The sequence below is a fragment of the Dreissena polymorpha genome, chromosome 1, assembly GCF_020536995.1.
Source record: "Dreissena polymorpha isolate Duluth1 chromosome 1, UMN_Dpol_1.0, whole genome shotgun sequence".
Taxonomy (NCBI): domain Eukaryota; kingdom Metazoa; phylum Mollusca; class Bivalvia; order Myida; family Dreissenidae; genus Dreissena; species Dreissena polymorpha.
Window position 1 is genome coordinate 112,046,812 of NC_068355.1, and position 15,137 is coordinate 112,061,948.

General features: G+C 35.1%; 1 protein-coding gene across 1 annotated transcript in view; it reads right to left on the reverse strand.

Annotated features, from left to right (window-relative positions):
- LOC127844531 (dnaJ homolog subfamily C member 25 homolog) overlaps nt 1-7,525 on the reverse strand; it is a 33,166-nt gene extending 25,641 nt beyond the window's left edge. Inside the window, exon 1 of the mRNA XM_052374840.1 lies at nt 7,405-7,525. Coding sequence (XP_052230800.1) covers nt 7,405-7,504 — 100 coding nt within the window. The 5' untranslated portion in view covers nt 7,505-7,525. The remainder of the gene's footprint in view (nt 1-7,404) is intronic.
- Between the last annotated feature and the right edge of the window lie 7,612 nt (nt 7,526-15,137).

The following is a 15,137-nucleotide window of genomic DNA, read 5'->3' on the forward strand; positions in this document are numbered from 1 at the left end:
ATATCATTACACATAAAAGAGTGAATTTTTTATTTTCCCCTTTTCCTGAAAAACAACGTGTTTTTCCCCTTTGGACGGGCCCCGCCACCATTCCCCTTTAGGTGAAAAAAACCACTGTGATATGGCTTAACATTATTTTGGATTGCTGCATTATCTCCTTTGTTATATAAATTTTCAAAATCTGTTTTGCATTTAATGAGAAGTGGCGTATTGTCCGTTTTTATGTCACCATTTTCTGTAACTGTAAGACTTAAATAAATACTATATGTAATTATTTTAATGACTTAACGAGTGTTGGTTTGTAACTAAATTTGTTTAATGATTGGCTCGTAATTAAAACTCGCTTAAACGGTTGCAGTGCAATTGTTGATTATGCAAATTAGTTCGACTATAAGACTTATAATATTCATTTCTGCTAGAGCAAATACGACGCTAACTGATCTTGATTTCAACAAAAGTGATAATCTTGATACAATTAATATAATATTAATCTATGCACATGTTTACACGAGCGGTCAGTATTGCAAGTTGGTTTACAAAACATAAAATAATCAGACAAAAGCCTCAATCGAGTGCCTTTAATAGTTTTTAATAAACGTGTCCTTTACGTCTACGCTAAACGCCCCTACCCGCCCCTATCTCAATTCAAATTTTAACGACTAAACCATAAGAATGGTACCAATTTTCGAAAGTTTACCCCTGTCTGTAACAAAAAAGGTGCTTGTTCAGAGCTCCAGATAAGGGTCGTATTTTCGTAATTACGAATTATTTTCAAGTCCGTTACGTATTTATTTTAAAATCTTGTTGTACCATATAGAATTACCAAATCAAGTTACGAATATTATTTTTACATCGGTGCGTATCGATTTTTATTGAGTTCTTTTCGCGTATTAAAGATCTTTGCGGTGCTTATATAGAATGGTTATCGGGTTTGTTTAACAAAGCGCATTTTTTCCAATAAAAGCGGCGTATACAGTCTATCTGTCAAAACACAATGGGGGCGCCCAGAGAGCGTCCTAAAAAAAACTGCAAAGCGTCCAAAAGCACGCTTTTAACATATTGTACGCAAAGTGAGCCGAAGTTAAATGTTTAGAAAGACATTATAGAAAAGATCTTAAACCATGTTGTATGTTCAGTTGTCGACACAGTCGGAAAAGCTAAACAAAAACGCGACACGACGGGTCCAACTTTAAACACAATAAAAAAACATTAAACGAGTGGAAGGGACAAGTCCCGTGGCTAATCGTTGAAAAGATTTTAGGGGAGACCCGTTTTAATTGTGAAATATGTAAAAATTCATCTAAGGCATGCAATCTCAGCACAGTTGGGGCATATGAACGTATTTGAAAAATAAAATTGTATAATACTGAAAAGACACTGTTGAACTCGTATAAATAAAGTTGCTAGAATGTTTATTTTGATTTTTTTGCATGAAACTAACCATTATTATTTATTGTTAGGTCATTTAGAAAAAATAAGAATTATTTTTCAAAACTTAGTAGTAACGTTAAGAATAAAATTTCAGAGTTAAGAATTCTTTTTGAAAATCTGGTAGTAATTTAAGAATTTCACAAAACCTTATCTGGAGCTCTGTCGTTGGTTGCTTTATAAATGTGTTTATTGTCACGCAATTGATTCCCTTCATAATTGTGGAAAGTTGTGGAAACGACATCGTTAATTAAAATTATGTAGCGCGTTTAAGATCAAATTTGTACGATAAACAATGCGGGGAATCACGTGGTCAGATTTTAGAAAAAATGGCCGCCGATGCCTTGATTCGATGGAGAAATTGAGTCTTCAAACAGGTACATCTACCTTATTACTTACTTTTTTTCATTCGGATAACGCCTATCATAGGGCCAACCGGAAGCAGTTTCAGTGAGTATCAACCGTTTTCCGCTGGTTGGTCTGAGTGTGGAGATAACTCATGGAATATTTCCCGATTGCCTGAATCCTCCATCGAATCGAGGCATCGGCGGCCATTTTTTCTCAAATCTGACCACGTGATTCCCCGCATTGATAAAGTCTGTGAAAAATTAATTTGTAACAAGAGTGCCAAACTGTCTCAAGATACGCCCGTTTGAAGGTTTTGGACAACTTGATAACTTTACCATGACCCATATTTGAACTTGACCTACATATCATTTAGACACAACTTCTGACCAAATTTGGTGAAGATCAGATGAAAACTACTTCAATTAGAGAGCAGACACCATGCTAAATGCTTGAAATGCACTAAGTGACCTCATGATCTAGTTTTTGACCCGGCATGACCCATATTTGAACTTGACCTAGATATTGTCTAGATACAACTTCTGACCAAATTTGGTGCAGATTGGAAGAAAACTACTTCAATTAGAGAGCGGACACCATGTTAAACGCTAGAAATGCACTAAGTGACCCTGTGACCTACAGGGCTCAACATTAACTGAAAAAACAACTTGCCCTGCTGGGCAAGTACTTAGAAAATCTACTTGCCCTGAACGTTAAGCCATTTGCCCATACATAAAATATCACATCAACTGTAAACCTCATATGTTTTAATGTTTTAATAAACCAAAATGATACACCACAAAACCTTTTTTATTTTTGAACATTTAACAAACATTTATAAAATAACTTGCCCGGACCCAACTTTTACTTACCAGGGGCAATAGGACAACAGTTAATGTTGAGCCCTGGACCTAGTTTTTGACCCTGCATGACCCATATTCCAACTTGACCTAGATATAGTCTAGATACAACTTCTGACCAAGTATGGTGATTATCGGATGAAAACTACTTCTATTACAGAGCGGACACCATGCTAAATGCTGTAAATGCACTAAGTGACCCCATGACCTAGTTTTTGACCCGGCATGACCCATATTCAAACTTGACCTAGATATTGTCCAGATACAACTTCTGACCAAGTTTGGTGAAGATCGGACAAAAACCACTTTAATTAGAGAGCGGACACCATGCTTAATGCTTGAAATGCACAAAGTGACCCTGTGACCTAGTTTTTGACCCGGCATAACCCATATTCAAACTTGACCTACATATTGTCTAGATAAAACTTCTGACCAAGTTTGATGAAGATCTGAATCAAAACTATTTGAATTAGAGATCGGACACTGCTGTGGACGCCGCCCGCCTGCCGCAAAGGTGAAACTATAATATGTCCTGTTTTTTTAAAACGGGCGTATAAAAAAGTTTCATGTTATTCTTTAGTTGAAAATTTAACTGGTCATCTGATTATTTCAGTACTTACATTTAACAGTTTGTTTTCGATACTGACACTACGCTTTCGGTACGCTGTTATTGGCTTTTCTTTGTTTTATTACGTACCGTGATAATAAAAATTAAGCTCTATTTTTTTAGCTCTATATTTTTTAGACATTAGTTGGTCTTGACGACACAATTCTATAGCAACCAAAGGTTGTTATATTTGTATCAAAATTTATATCAAAAGTACCTTGAATTAGTGTTGATTGGTGTAGATTTGGGAAGATCATTAAGTAAGTGGTGTATAATTAACCTATAATTATTAAGGTAATTTTATGAGAAAAATTACATAATGTCTCGAGTAAAGATGAAGCATAAAACAAAACAATTGTTCCCATCACACAAACATGATGCAAAATAATTATTTAAACAATGATTTATGTAGATTTGGGTAGATTTGGGTAGGTTTGGGAAGATTTGGGTAGATTTGGGTAATTCGTGTAGCCGCTGATATTGTAATTTTTTATGTAGCCTAAGTCAATTACAATGTTGAACAGATGTAGAATATTTGTACTGTTCAAAATTTTAACATAAAAATGTTGAAATATCATCCTGTTGTTTAGGTTGCATGCAAATGACTGCCATTCTGGTAAATTTAATATATCCTCCAATTACCTTGAGTCGAGCGGTTAAGGAAACAACTAAAATAATTTCTGAGTTAATTCAAATAATCCCGCAATAAACGATGTACCTAAAAAGATTTATTTCATTCCCGTAAAATCCATGTCAAAATTGTTTATTTACAGCGTGTTCAACCACACAAAGCCGATAGTTCCATACACACCCACAATAACGTACACTACGCGCGTTGTTTACCTTGAGTCGAGAGGTCACATTCGAAAAGCGAGAGTACTCTATTGCAAAAGGCATGAGGTCAACAAAACTTTGAAAATTCGATTCACTGAACAAATTTAGAGAAACTGAAAGATTAATTAAACTTTTTTTATAACTTCTATTTACCATTTAACAAGTTTCCGTTTTATCGGTCGATCTTCTTTTGAGCAACATTGACACTAAAAAGTGCTCAAGAGTTGAAAAAAAAACAACGTTCGCAATGTGTTCAAATAAAACTTTGGCATATATGTTACTATTAAAAGATTTGATAAAATCATCATCCAATCGGGACAGGGTAAACCCACTGAACATGTGAATATTGGCATGTCACCTATTTTCGCGATGTACGCGCAGAGATTGTTCCATGCAACATTTTCTGGGAATCGTGAAAGGGTAAAAGAATTGTCTTTAAAATAAATCAAATACATGAAATTATGAGTTGACTCTTGCGCAGTGGTCAGCAATTTATGTGCAAGTTTAATCAAGAGTACTGAAAAAATTCACGGAATAGGCATATATTTGGATTATTTCAGTTGAAGTAAGATTTATAAATGCAATTAAACTGGTTTTTTTCCTTATTTTAGTCCTGTCTATAATTATTTTCAAGCGTAGTTATGTTAGTAAAACAAAACACGCGGAGCGCATGCGTGTGACGCCATCACTAGAGCCGCGTTTTTAATGTAAACAAAGTGATCAAAATTAGGTCATGCTCGAAATAAGGGAATCATACGATATATTTGGGTGATGGTCGTTTCGTCCCACTACCAGTTCGAGCCACTGATATTTGTGTAGGGAGGGATTGGTCGTTTCGTCCCACTGATAAGATATAGCCAGGATGGTGTGAATAATAGCCAGGATGGTGTGAATAATACCGTATAGGTGTGAATCATAATGGGGTGTATATTAATGTAGCAAATTAAAATAGTGTTAACATTTATATTAATATTTATGTGATTATTATTATTATTATATGTTTGCATAGTGCATTATGTTCAATTAATTAATAACATTAAACGCTGTCGTTGTTATTTTATGCACCATGTGCATTACATGTATGTTCAATAAATTTAAAACAGAAAGTGCTGTTATTTTATTTGTTTGCATTATATTATATTTGCAGAGTGCATTGTGTTCAATAAATATAAAACATCAAGTGCTGTTATTATTATTTTAGGCACCATGTGCATTATTTTCAATAAATATAAAACATGAAGTGTTTTATTTTTTTGCATCATGTATATATTTACATATATATATTACATTTAAAAATAAGAAGAAATGAACAATAATACAAGTTATTTTCAATAAAGAAATAATAAAATGTTGGTCATTTACTTTTAGAAAAGCTTATGTTTTACTTGCAACCTGCAAACTATTAATTAGCGGCATGTGCCGCTAAAGGCATTCCACTGTTATATTAGCGAAGTGCAAACACTTAATTAACGACCCAGGCCTTAAATGGTCAATTAGTAAACTTATTAACTATCTTTAATTGGCTGCGTGGATTGCACACACTGTGTGATGAACACTGAAAGAGTTAATAAGGTCTGTTAAACACATAGTATATAATACGTGCGTTGTTCATTGCATTCACAAAACCATTAATGGCAGAAGAATACCCGTGCATGTATTGTGAACGGAATGTCGGCGAAGATGACAGAGCGATATCATGTGACGAATGTGAAAGATGGCAACATCTGTCGTGTGAGACTGGTGTCAGTTTACGGCAGTAAAGGAAAATGATGAAAGGGGAAGTTGTCGTCGAATGGAAGTGTTGCTAGTGTAACCGACCGGTTCCAATGGATGTTACACAGTGATTTTTTTTGCTCAAATTTACAGCCGAATTTCGGCTGCTTCCCAATCGCAAAAATACACTTTTTTCCCCAAAATTCTTACCAAAATTTCCCAAAAAAAGCCCAACTTCCAAAAAAATAATAAAAAAATTTTTTTTTTTTTTTTTTTTAGAAAGAAGTCTCATATAACTTAATAATGATTTCTTAAATCTAGGTCTCAACTTTATTTTTTAAACATCTTACAAAATATATAACTTGAATTTAGTCATTTTTGTCCATAAATCATTCCCAAACTTGCCACTTTTATTGATTAAAAAAAAACAATTTGACCAGACTCCTTTTCTAGAAAACTCCCTGAACATGCACTTAAAAGCAATATCACTTCTGTTACTTATAATCCTATTTATAATGCTTAATTTTTCCCAATTTCATGGTTTATCGCGCTATTTTTCCCAATTTCACGGTTTATCGCGTTTATTTTCCCAATTCAAATGGCACAGGCTGTAACAAATTAAAGCAAAAAAAATCACTGGTTACACCCGAGGTGGAGGTTCCAATGGATGCTACACTAGAGGTACCGGAGATACCAGAGGCTAATGACATTTCTATAATGTCCGAACTCTCGGTGGAGTCTCGTTCCACAGCGACGCTGAAGGGCTGTGTATTCCACTGGAACCAGCGCGTCTATCGGAGGGTGGTGAACAAAGGCCTCGTAACAGCATATGCGGCAAAGGGCGATAAGTTCCTCTTCTTGATGAAACTGATGTCCTTGTCGTATTTGCGGTGCGAATACATCGTTCCTGCCTTCGAACAGTTGAAGATGCGTTATGTTTTATTTTATTTATGTATTCCATATATTATTTATAATACATTGTTAATGTACTGTATATAATATATATGACAACTTTAAAATAAATCTTTGACTGAAATACATTTAATTAAATTTATTATATTTAAATTCAATCTTCAAATATGAAAAATCGCATGCAGAATACATTTAACCTGAATAAATAATCTTGAAATTAAACAAGGTTGTTTTTACATGGCACAGAGGTGACCATCACAGGTGCAAAAGTTTCCCGTTTTCATTCACACCTATACGGTATTATTCACACCTACCCGGCTATATATTATCAGTGGGACGAAACGCTACCCCTTTTCAACAGTAATATCAGTGGCTCGAACTGGTAGTGGGACGAAACGACCATAACTCATATATTTTTACTCATCGCTTTCCTTAATTAATTGGGTAAAGAACGACGTCTGATTAGTGATGTGCACTGAATTGCTGCGAAAAACTTCAGTTGTGTTTTTGAAGAGGTGCATATGGACTCCAAGAGCCGTCATAACAAAAATTATCAAAGGCTCTAGGAGTCCGTTTATAAGGACTAAGTAAAGCATATGCTATTTTTGAAAGCTTACCCCACCCACACATTTAAACAGTTGCTATTTGAAATATAGATGCTTAAATGAACATTGCCATTATTCTGTGGCTATTTATGAAACTTACTTTCGTAACAATTTTTCTCTCCACAGTACAGGTTGTCAACATATCCAGATGTAGGTGCAAGAAATAAACAAAAAACGAAAATACTCCAACACGAATTCATTTTCGCCGGTATATAATAATACCACACCGAACTGTCAAGTCATAACGGTCATCAAGAGTTACGACAAAACGACCATATATCGTTTGTCTTGTCAAAAGCGGTCCTGTATCTTCTAATACTTTGTAATGTTTGTTTAAAAAATAACTCCACAGTGAACATAAAAATCCAACATAGTTCTTTAACAATTGACCACAGCACTATGTAACAATTGAATATGTCATTGTTAGATTTTAGTGTATATTAGAGAGCTATACCGTATATTTACTGGTTTACTTGCTATATATTTGTTGTGTATTTAATTAAAACGACAGATAAACAGACAGATGGACAGACAGACAGACAGACAGGCAGGAAGGAATGCAGGCAGGTATAGGCAGACAGACAGACAGTTAGTTAGTTAGTTAATTTTATTTGTGTATACATGTCAAGCATGTTTTTAACAAGTTTCTAAAAAGTTAATTTCGATTAAATGAACTTTATATTATCATGTAATAAATTCCAATTCTAAATATCATATAGTGTAGTAAAATGAAGAACTAGTAAAGCCATTAACTTGAGGTACATACAAATTGAATCTTGATCTATCCCCATAGTGATGGACATCTGTACATTTGACAAAATTTTCTTTCATATAGCTTGGACATTTATTATAGAAAACCTTAAGGATATAGTTAAGTCGAAGTTATTTGCATCTTTGCTCAACATTCAATAAACAAAAAATCTTCAAAATTCGATACACCAAGTGACGTTCTACAATGGGAATTGTTAATAAAACGAACCATTTTATTTTGGACTATTTGTAGCTTGTGCTTGAGATGTTTCGTGAGCCCACAATACCACAAAGATGATGCATAATCTAAATGGCATTGTATTCAAGAATTACATAAGCTTCTTCTAAGATAGACAGACAGACGGACGGACGGAGGGACGGGCGGACGGGCGGGCGGGCTGATTCGGCGGACGGACAGACAGAAAGAGAGACAGACAGACAGGCAGGCGGGACGACAGACAGACACTCACACACAGACGGACAGACACACAGACAGGCAGACACACTGACAGACATACACACATACAGACAGACACACATACAGACAAACAGACAGACAGATTACAGACCTGATTCTGGATCTGAATATGAGTACGTCGAAAATACCACTTCTGGCTTTTACTCGACGGTAATGGAGTGCGCGATAAGACACAATTGATTTTCTTTGAAAAACATATATTGTTGAAGAGTTCTCACGTAATGTCATCACGGAGTCTACTCCAGTCAAGCACAGTTTTAACAAAGAGTACATTTATAAAAATTAAGTTTTTGCTGGAATTGTTTTGAAGCACATGGAATTATTTATCACTAGGTTACTTACTATGTTCTGATGTATTGCTTAGCCTTTATGGTACGTTTAGACCTGAACGGCGTAAGGTAGCGTTCAATAGATAGGTACGTTCCCTTTCACTGTCTTGTACAAGAGTGTCAAACTGGCACGTCGTCTGCCTTGGAGTGGTGCGATGTCCAACTTGTGTAACATTTCAGTGGCACAACCTTGCTGTCGAGAACGGGAGTCTCGTGTGATGAACCTTGCGGTTAATCGCTGGACACCCTTAAGCCGATCGATGTCTTCTTCGTTGAAAAGGTCCCATACAGCACTGGCATATTCTAGTTTTGAACGGACAAGTACTAAGTAGGCTTTTTGTGGGATTCTAAAGGGCAGTGACGTATGTTTTTTTCTGAGGAATCGTATACTAGTAGTAGAATAAGCTTGCTTTGTTTAATTGGTGAAAAAAGTTTTCCATTCCAAGTCTTTTGATAAAGTAATGCCATGGTGGGATTGTCTTGTACTCTTTTGAGGATTTTTTTTTTGTAAATATTATAGAAAAGGCTAGATATAAGTGGAACTAAGAAGATAACATTTCTTTGCATTGAATTCCACCCCATTCGTTGGCCCATTTCTGAAGGTTGTATACTAGTGTGTCATGGTGTAGGATTATTTTTCATAACAGAGAGCACTGGTGTAGGTTGTGAGCCATCATCCTTGGTGAAAACTGATTAAAACTGGGTTGATTAGATCTCAGCTCTGCCTTTCGAGTCTGTGACTATGTGACGAAAGGAGCGTTTATTTGGAATACCGATTTTATCCGGTTTCTTTGATTTGACATACGACCAGAAAGTGTTTTTTTGTAGGTCTTTAGACCTTCATTGATATTTATATTAACATAATCCAATATGCCTGCCGGATTCTTTTCTTTGGAGTGGTGTTTAGTTTGTCACCTCCCTTTTTGAGGTTCTAGCTAGCTTTTTATAGAGGCGTGGTTTCTTTTTAATTATTGTTTGACTTTTCTCGTGATCAATGGTGTGGAGTTTTTAGTTTATCTCACGTTTGCAGAGATGTTTGCATTGATGGCAACAGTAAGATCTGATTTGAACGAATATCAAAGTCCATGGACTAATTAGTTGTTGTTGAACATATTGGTTGTGTTTCCTGATATTTCGACAACTTTCACTTTAAAGGGACCCCGATTGGCTTTAGAAGACATTTAATAACGTCTTGGTAACCTTGTTTTTGTGTAGAACGGTTTGGTGCCTGAGTCAGCAACGACAGTGTCATGGCTTTATATCTCAGAATCATTTTGTGTGGATTTTATTAGAAGAATGTTTTTAGTGCAAATAAGATCAATGAAGGTGGTCTCCCTGATGGGTTTGTCGTGGACTTGTGAAAATTGAAGTCAGCCGAGTGGTCAAGAAGCGCTTGTTGGGCTTCTTTGTCCTTGGAACTTTTCACCACAGCTAGGTTTTCTCAGTCAATTTCAGGGCAATTGAAGTCCTCTGCGACGACCATTTTACGTATATAGTGGAGTGGCCCCAGTTCAAGTGATTTACGAATTTCTTGGACGTCAGACATGTTTCTAAGTGGCATATAAAAAGAGGATACTAGGATGTTTTCTCTCCTTCCATTTTGATCTGAACCCGTTCAGTTTTGCATTTTGCCACGAACTCAGTTTTCTCCTCAGCGATGAGGTACTTATGGACTCATAGAAATGCTCCATCCTTTAGTGTGCCTATGTCATTTCTAAATGAATAGTAGTGTATTGAGAAAACTTCTATTGATTGGAAAGCGTCTGGGGTTGTGAGTTTCCCAGGTTTGATCCACTTGAGCCAGAATTTGGTCCCGAACACTTTGTCTCGCTTGATATATTGTAAGGCTGCTTGTAGCTAAGAGCTCCTTTCGCTGCCAAGGCTTCTGCAATTAAATTCATAAAACGAAAATAACTTTTGTCTGATACGCAATAGAAAGATGATGCATTCGTCTTAGATGTGCTGGAGAAGGATACGTGTATGGGTGTACTTTGTCTCTATGCAAGGCTACTGACGTGTACACTTGGAGACTTTTCTAACGCAACAATTTTCAAACTTGAATATCGCAGTAATGAGTTAAGATTTTTTGTTCAAAATTGCACGTGTTATCATTTGACTATATTCTGTGCAACATAAAGATAAAATCATTCATTCATGACAAAAGGGCGCTTTTGCACGTAGGGAAGTTATGGTTTCCTCTTTTCGCACGTGAAAATGGTGAAACGCGATATAATTCTAATTAACCAGGGAAACACAAAAACTATATTTCTCGTATAAAATTTCAGGATCGCAACAGCGCAATCGGCATATTGCAGGCTACCTCCACAACTTGCTGAAGCATTCGATCGTCACGGATAAATGATTTTATCACTTGCTTGCACATATTGTAGTCAAATGATCACATGTACAAGTTTAAATAAAAATATTTACTAATAGCTAAGATATTTAAGTTTGAAAAATGCTGCGTTCGAAAAGTCGCCTAGTGTAGTACAACGATACATAATTCCAAATTAATTTCAACGTCATCATTCTCGGTGGGTTTTTACACCAGGAAAACATTACATTCGAATAACAGCACGGCTCGTTTGAATTTTGAGCGCTTTGTTGCAAGCCGGTAGATCATTAAGACGTGAAAGTAAATGCGTTTTACTTTTCACATAATTATGTTACGATGTACGATTTTGAGAATTTTACCTTTTCAGATATTTTTTATTTTTTATTTTATTTGTTATGTTTGATATTTTAATGGTGATCAATTTCAAACAAATTTACATGAAGTATTATGTTTGTGTTGAATTGGTCAAAATTTAAAAAAAATCCGTTCTAAAATAAGGGAGCTATATTGATTTGAATACGTGTTGCGTTAGCCAAGTTTCAAAGTGTAGTGGGCTAAATACAAACGTTGAGGTAAATGAGTCTATGGTTGAACATAGTTGAGATAGTGTGATGTATGGAAAGCCATGACTGTTTAATACATACAAAATGAATATTGCTGTCTCCAAATAAAATATATTTAGTCACTTTCTCAATATATTAAGTCAATATGTCATTATATTGGTAGCTTGTGTCAATATATTATGTCAAGCCACCCTATTGAGTCAACGAACCTATATATCATGTCGATGTGACCTTATATTATGTCAATACGTCATTCTAAAATATGGTTTGACACAATATATTGACAAAAGCACCTGATATATAAATGATCGATTGATTAATATAAGGATGGTTTGACACAAGATATGGACAAACGCACCCAATATAATGACGAAACCACTCAATATAAGGATGGTTTGACATAATATATTGGCAAATGCACCCACTATAATGACAGATTGACTTAATATAAGGATGATTTGACACAATATATTGACAAAAGCACCCATTATAATGACCGATTGACCTAATATAAGGATGGTTTGACACAATATATTGACAAAAGCACCCAATATAATTACGAAACCACTCAATATAAGGATGGTTTGACATAATATATTGGCAAATGCACCCAATATAATGACAGATTGACTTAATATAAGAATGGTTTGACACAATATATTGACAAATGCACCCAATATAATTACATATTGACTCAATGTAAAGGTGGCTTGACATAATATATTGACAAATGCACATCATATAATGACGTTTTGACATAATATAATGTCACATCGACATGACATATAGGTTTGTTGACGTATAAGACAGTCAATCCATAGGGATGGACCATGTTTGACGTGCGCAGTTCATAACTGTGAACGTAGAAGCTTTTAATGTTGGTGTTGTCGCATTAAAAGCAGAGCCGCTGGATATGCGAGTGCTTGGCATAGTCATAATCAGCTCTACACAGCCATCACGACATTAAGCATCAAAGTGTCCCCACTATTAAAAAAGCTCTAGACATGTTTTGTCTGTTCAGACCTGTGGTAGATGACAAACGCACTTCGGATTACAAGTTGAAGTCAGTTTGGTTAGAATATTTGATCAATTTCAAGTAACAGTTTTTGCTCCTTCATTATTAAGCACAAGTTTGTCTCAAAGTTTTCAAACGAAGAAAAACAGTTGTGCAAATGTACTCAGTTATCATTTGTTGCATTATCATAAATTATTATACTCCATCAAAGCTTTATACAAAATAACACAGGGTCGTAAATTGAAGGCCAATAAAAATTATGTACAACCTTTGCTCACCTCAACATGACAAAACGTTGATGTTACAAGACGCAATTAAATGATTGGACACACATAAGAATTAATAGGCTTAAATACGCAATGGTTAAGGAAAGGATATTGTAAATACTTTGACTCGAAAACATTCGGAGGTGGTAGCGAATTAGTCTCTAAGTTTTACAATTATATTGCAGTTTATTTAACACATCGATAATAAACACACATGCAATGTTTCTTAATACACGCCCGGTAAACCAACTTTTGAATCCCCAATAGGGATACGCTTAAAATCATAAGTGGTACTTTTGAGAATACATAAAATGACGGGAAAACTGTTAAAATGAAGCATAAAGAGGTGATTCGTTTTGATTTTTCACGTATATGCTCTTCTTTGAGACCTTTTCTTCCAAAAAAGTCAATACTATTCGACCGTACACACATTATATTTGTACTTAATATAGATTATTCTATTGAATCCGTCTTGAAATCGCTTTCCAGGTGCTGACCAGATAGACAATTTGGTTAGCATTTCCTATTTTCATCGAAATTCTTACTCGTAACAGTCAGATATTGTATCCAGTTTGTCATTTTTCAATACTTTATATTGACCGCGACATCATAATCTTCTCTTTTGTCGAAAATCGGCCAAATTTACCAAAATCGGAGTTACATTTCCGTGATGCAAGAAATGACAGATATGAGGTCTAATTATATATTCTGATAATATCAGTGACGGTGACACCATCATTATAACTGCTGGAATTATGTTTGATTTATTAAGTATGTTTTCTTACTTTGTCATTCATTTATATAAAAAATGTACAAATAACGAGACAAAAATATTATGATATTTCTTAAAAAGACAATGAGTAAATAGGAAGAAAATACCTGATTTTAACATAACCTTTGTTGGTGAAGGAAGACCATTGATTGGATAAAACGTCTACAATGTGTTTTATTTTAATACTTATGTTCACTTTCAAATAAATTAGTTTGAACAATACACAATTAATTCAGTATTCCACCATTGGGCGAATGTTTTATATTGTAGGTACAGACTGAAGCGTATGTTATACATTCGTATAATAATGTGTGATATTTAAATGCTTGATGTAAGTTTAGTATACTCTTGCCATTTGTCACTTTCATCCACACACAGTCTTGGTCAACAGGACCATCATCATCATGCTTATCTGCCATGACAATTTTGCGTATTGACGAATACCAAAATGGAATCTGAAAAACAATACGTTCATTGTTGTTCCGAAAATGTAAAATACAAATTAAATGTAACCTGAATGTTTTTATATGACCCCAATTAAGTTGCAAAATCCAACTACCATCTATTTACTCTCCGGGTCTCTTGGAGTTTCAACTGGTAACGAGATTTTTTTATAGAAACGCTACCGCCCAGAATTGAGTAGGCATTTCAATAGGTAAAATTAGCAACATTAACTATTGCCATCAATTAAAACAAACATATCATAGATATATCAATAATGCTCAAATTAAAACGACTTACTTGATAAGGTATGTGCGCAGAGTAACGATATTATTGCAAGTTTCAAACACGTCAACGGTTCACGATAATGTGTACGTTTTGCAATGGAAAATGCCGAGTATTTCGAATTAAAAAATATGCTTATATATTCATCCACTATATCCGGAACATCCGTAAGAAAGATTTTATCGTCAATTCAAAATTTCGGTTTTCGGGTTGATTACGGTTTTTTTATTAACTTTGATTGGGGAAATTATCCATAAAACAATAAATTGATGTCGATGGTGACAGGTTTTGCGTTAGTTACAATGTGTTGTATGGTCATGCTTGATGTTTCTTTATCGGATAGCTTCTTTGACTTGTGGTGACAAAATCATCTCAATAAGCATATTGTTTGCATCAAACGGCAATATCCCGGCTTTTCTGAATCCCGTCTGGAGTGAGATTGGTGTGATTGGTCCGGAGCATGTCTAACGGTTGGAGGGTATGTGTGTTGAGAGAACACAAAGGTTAACATGGTGCTGTCAGACCCACTTTACAATGTCAAGAGAAACATGAGATGAATGACCATCATAAATCAGCAGGATGGTTAAATGTTGTCGCCA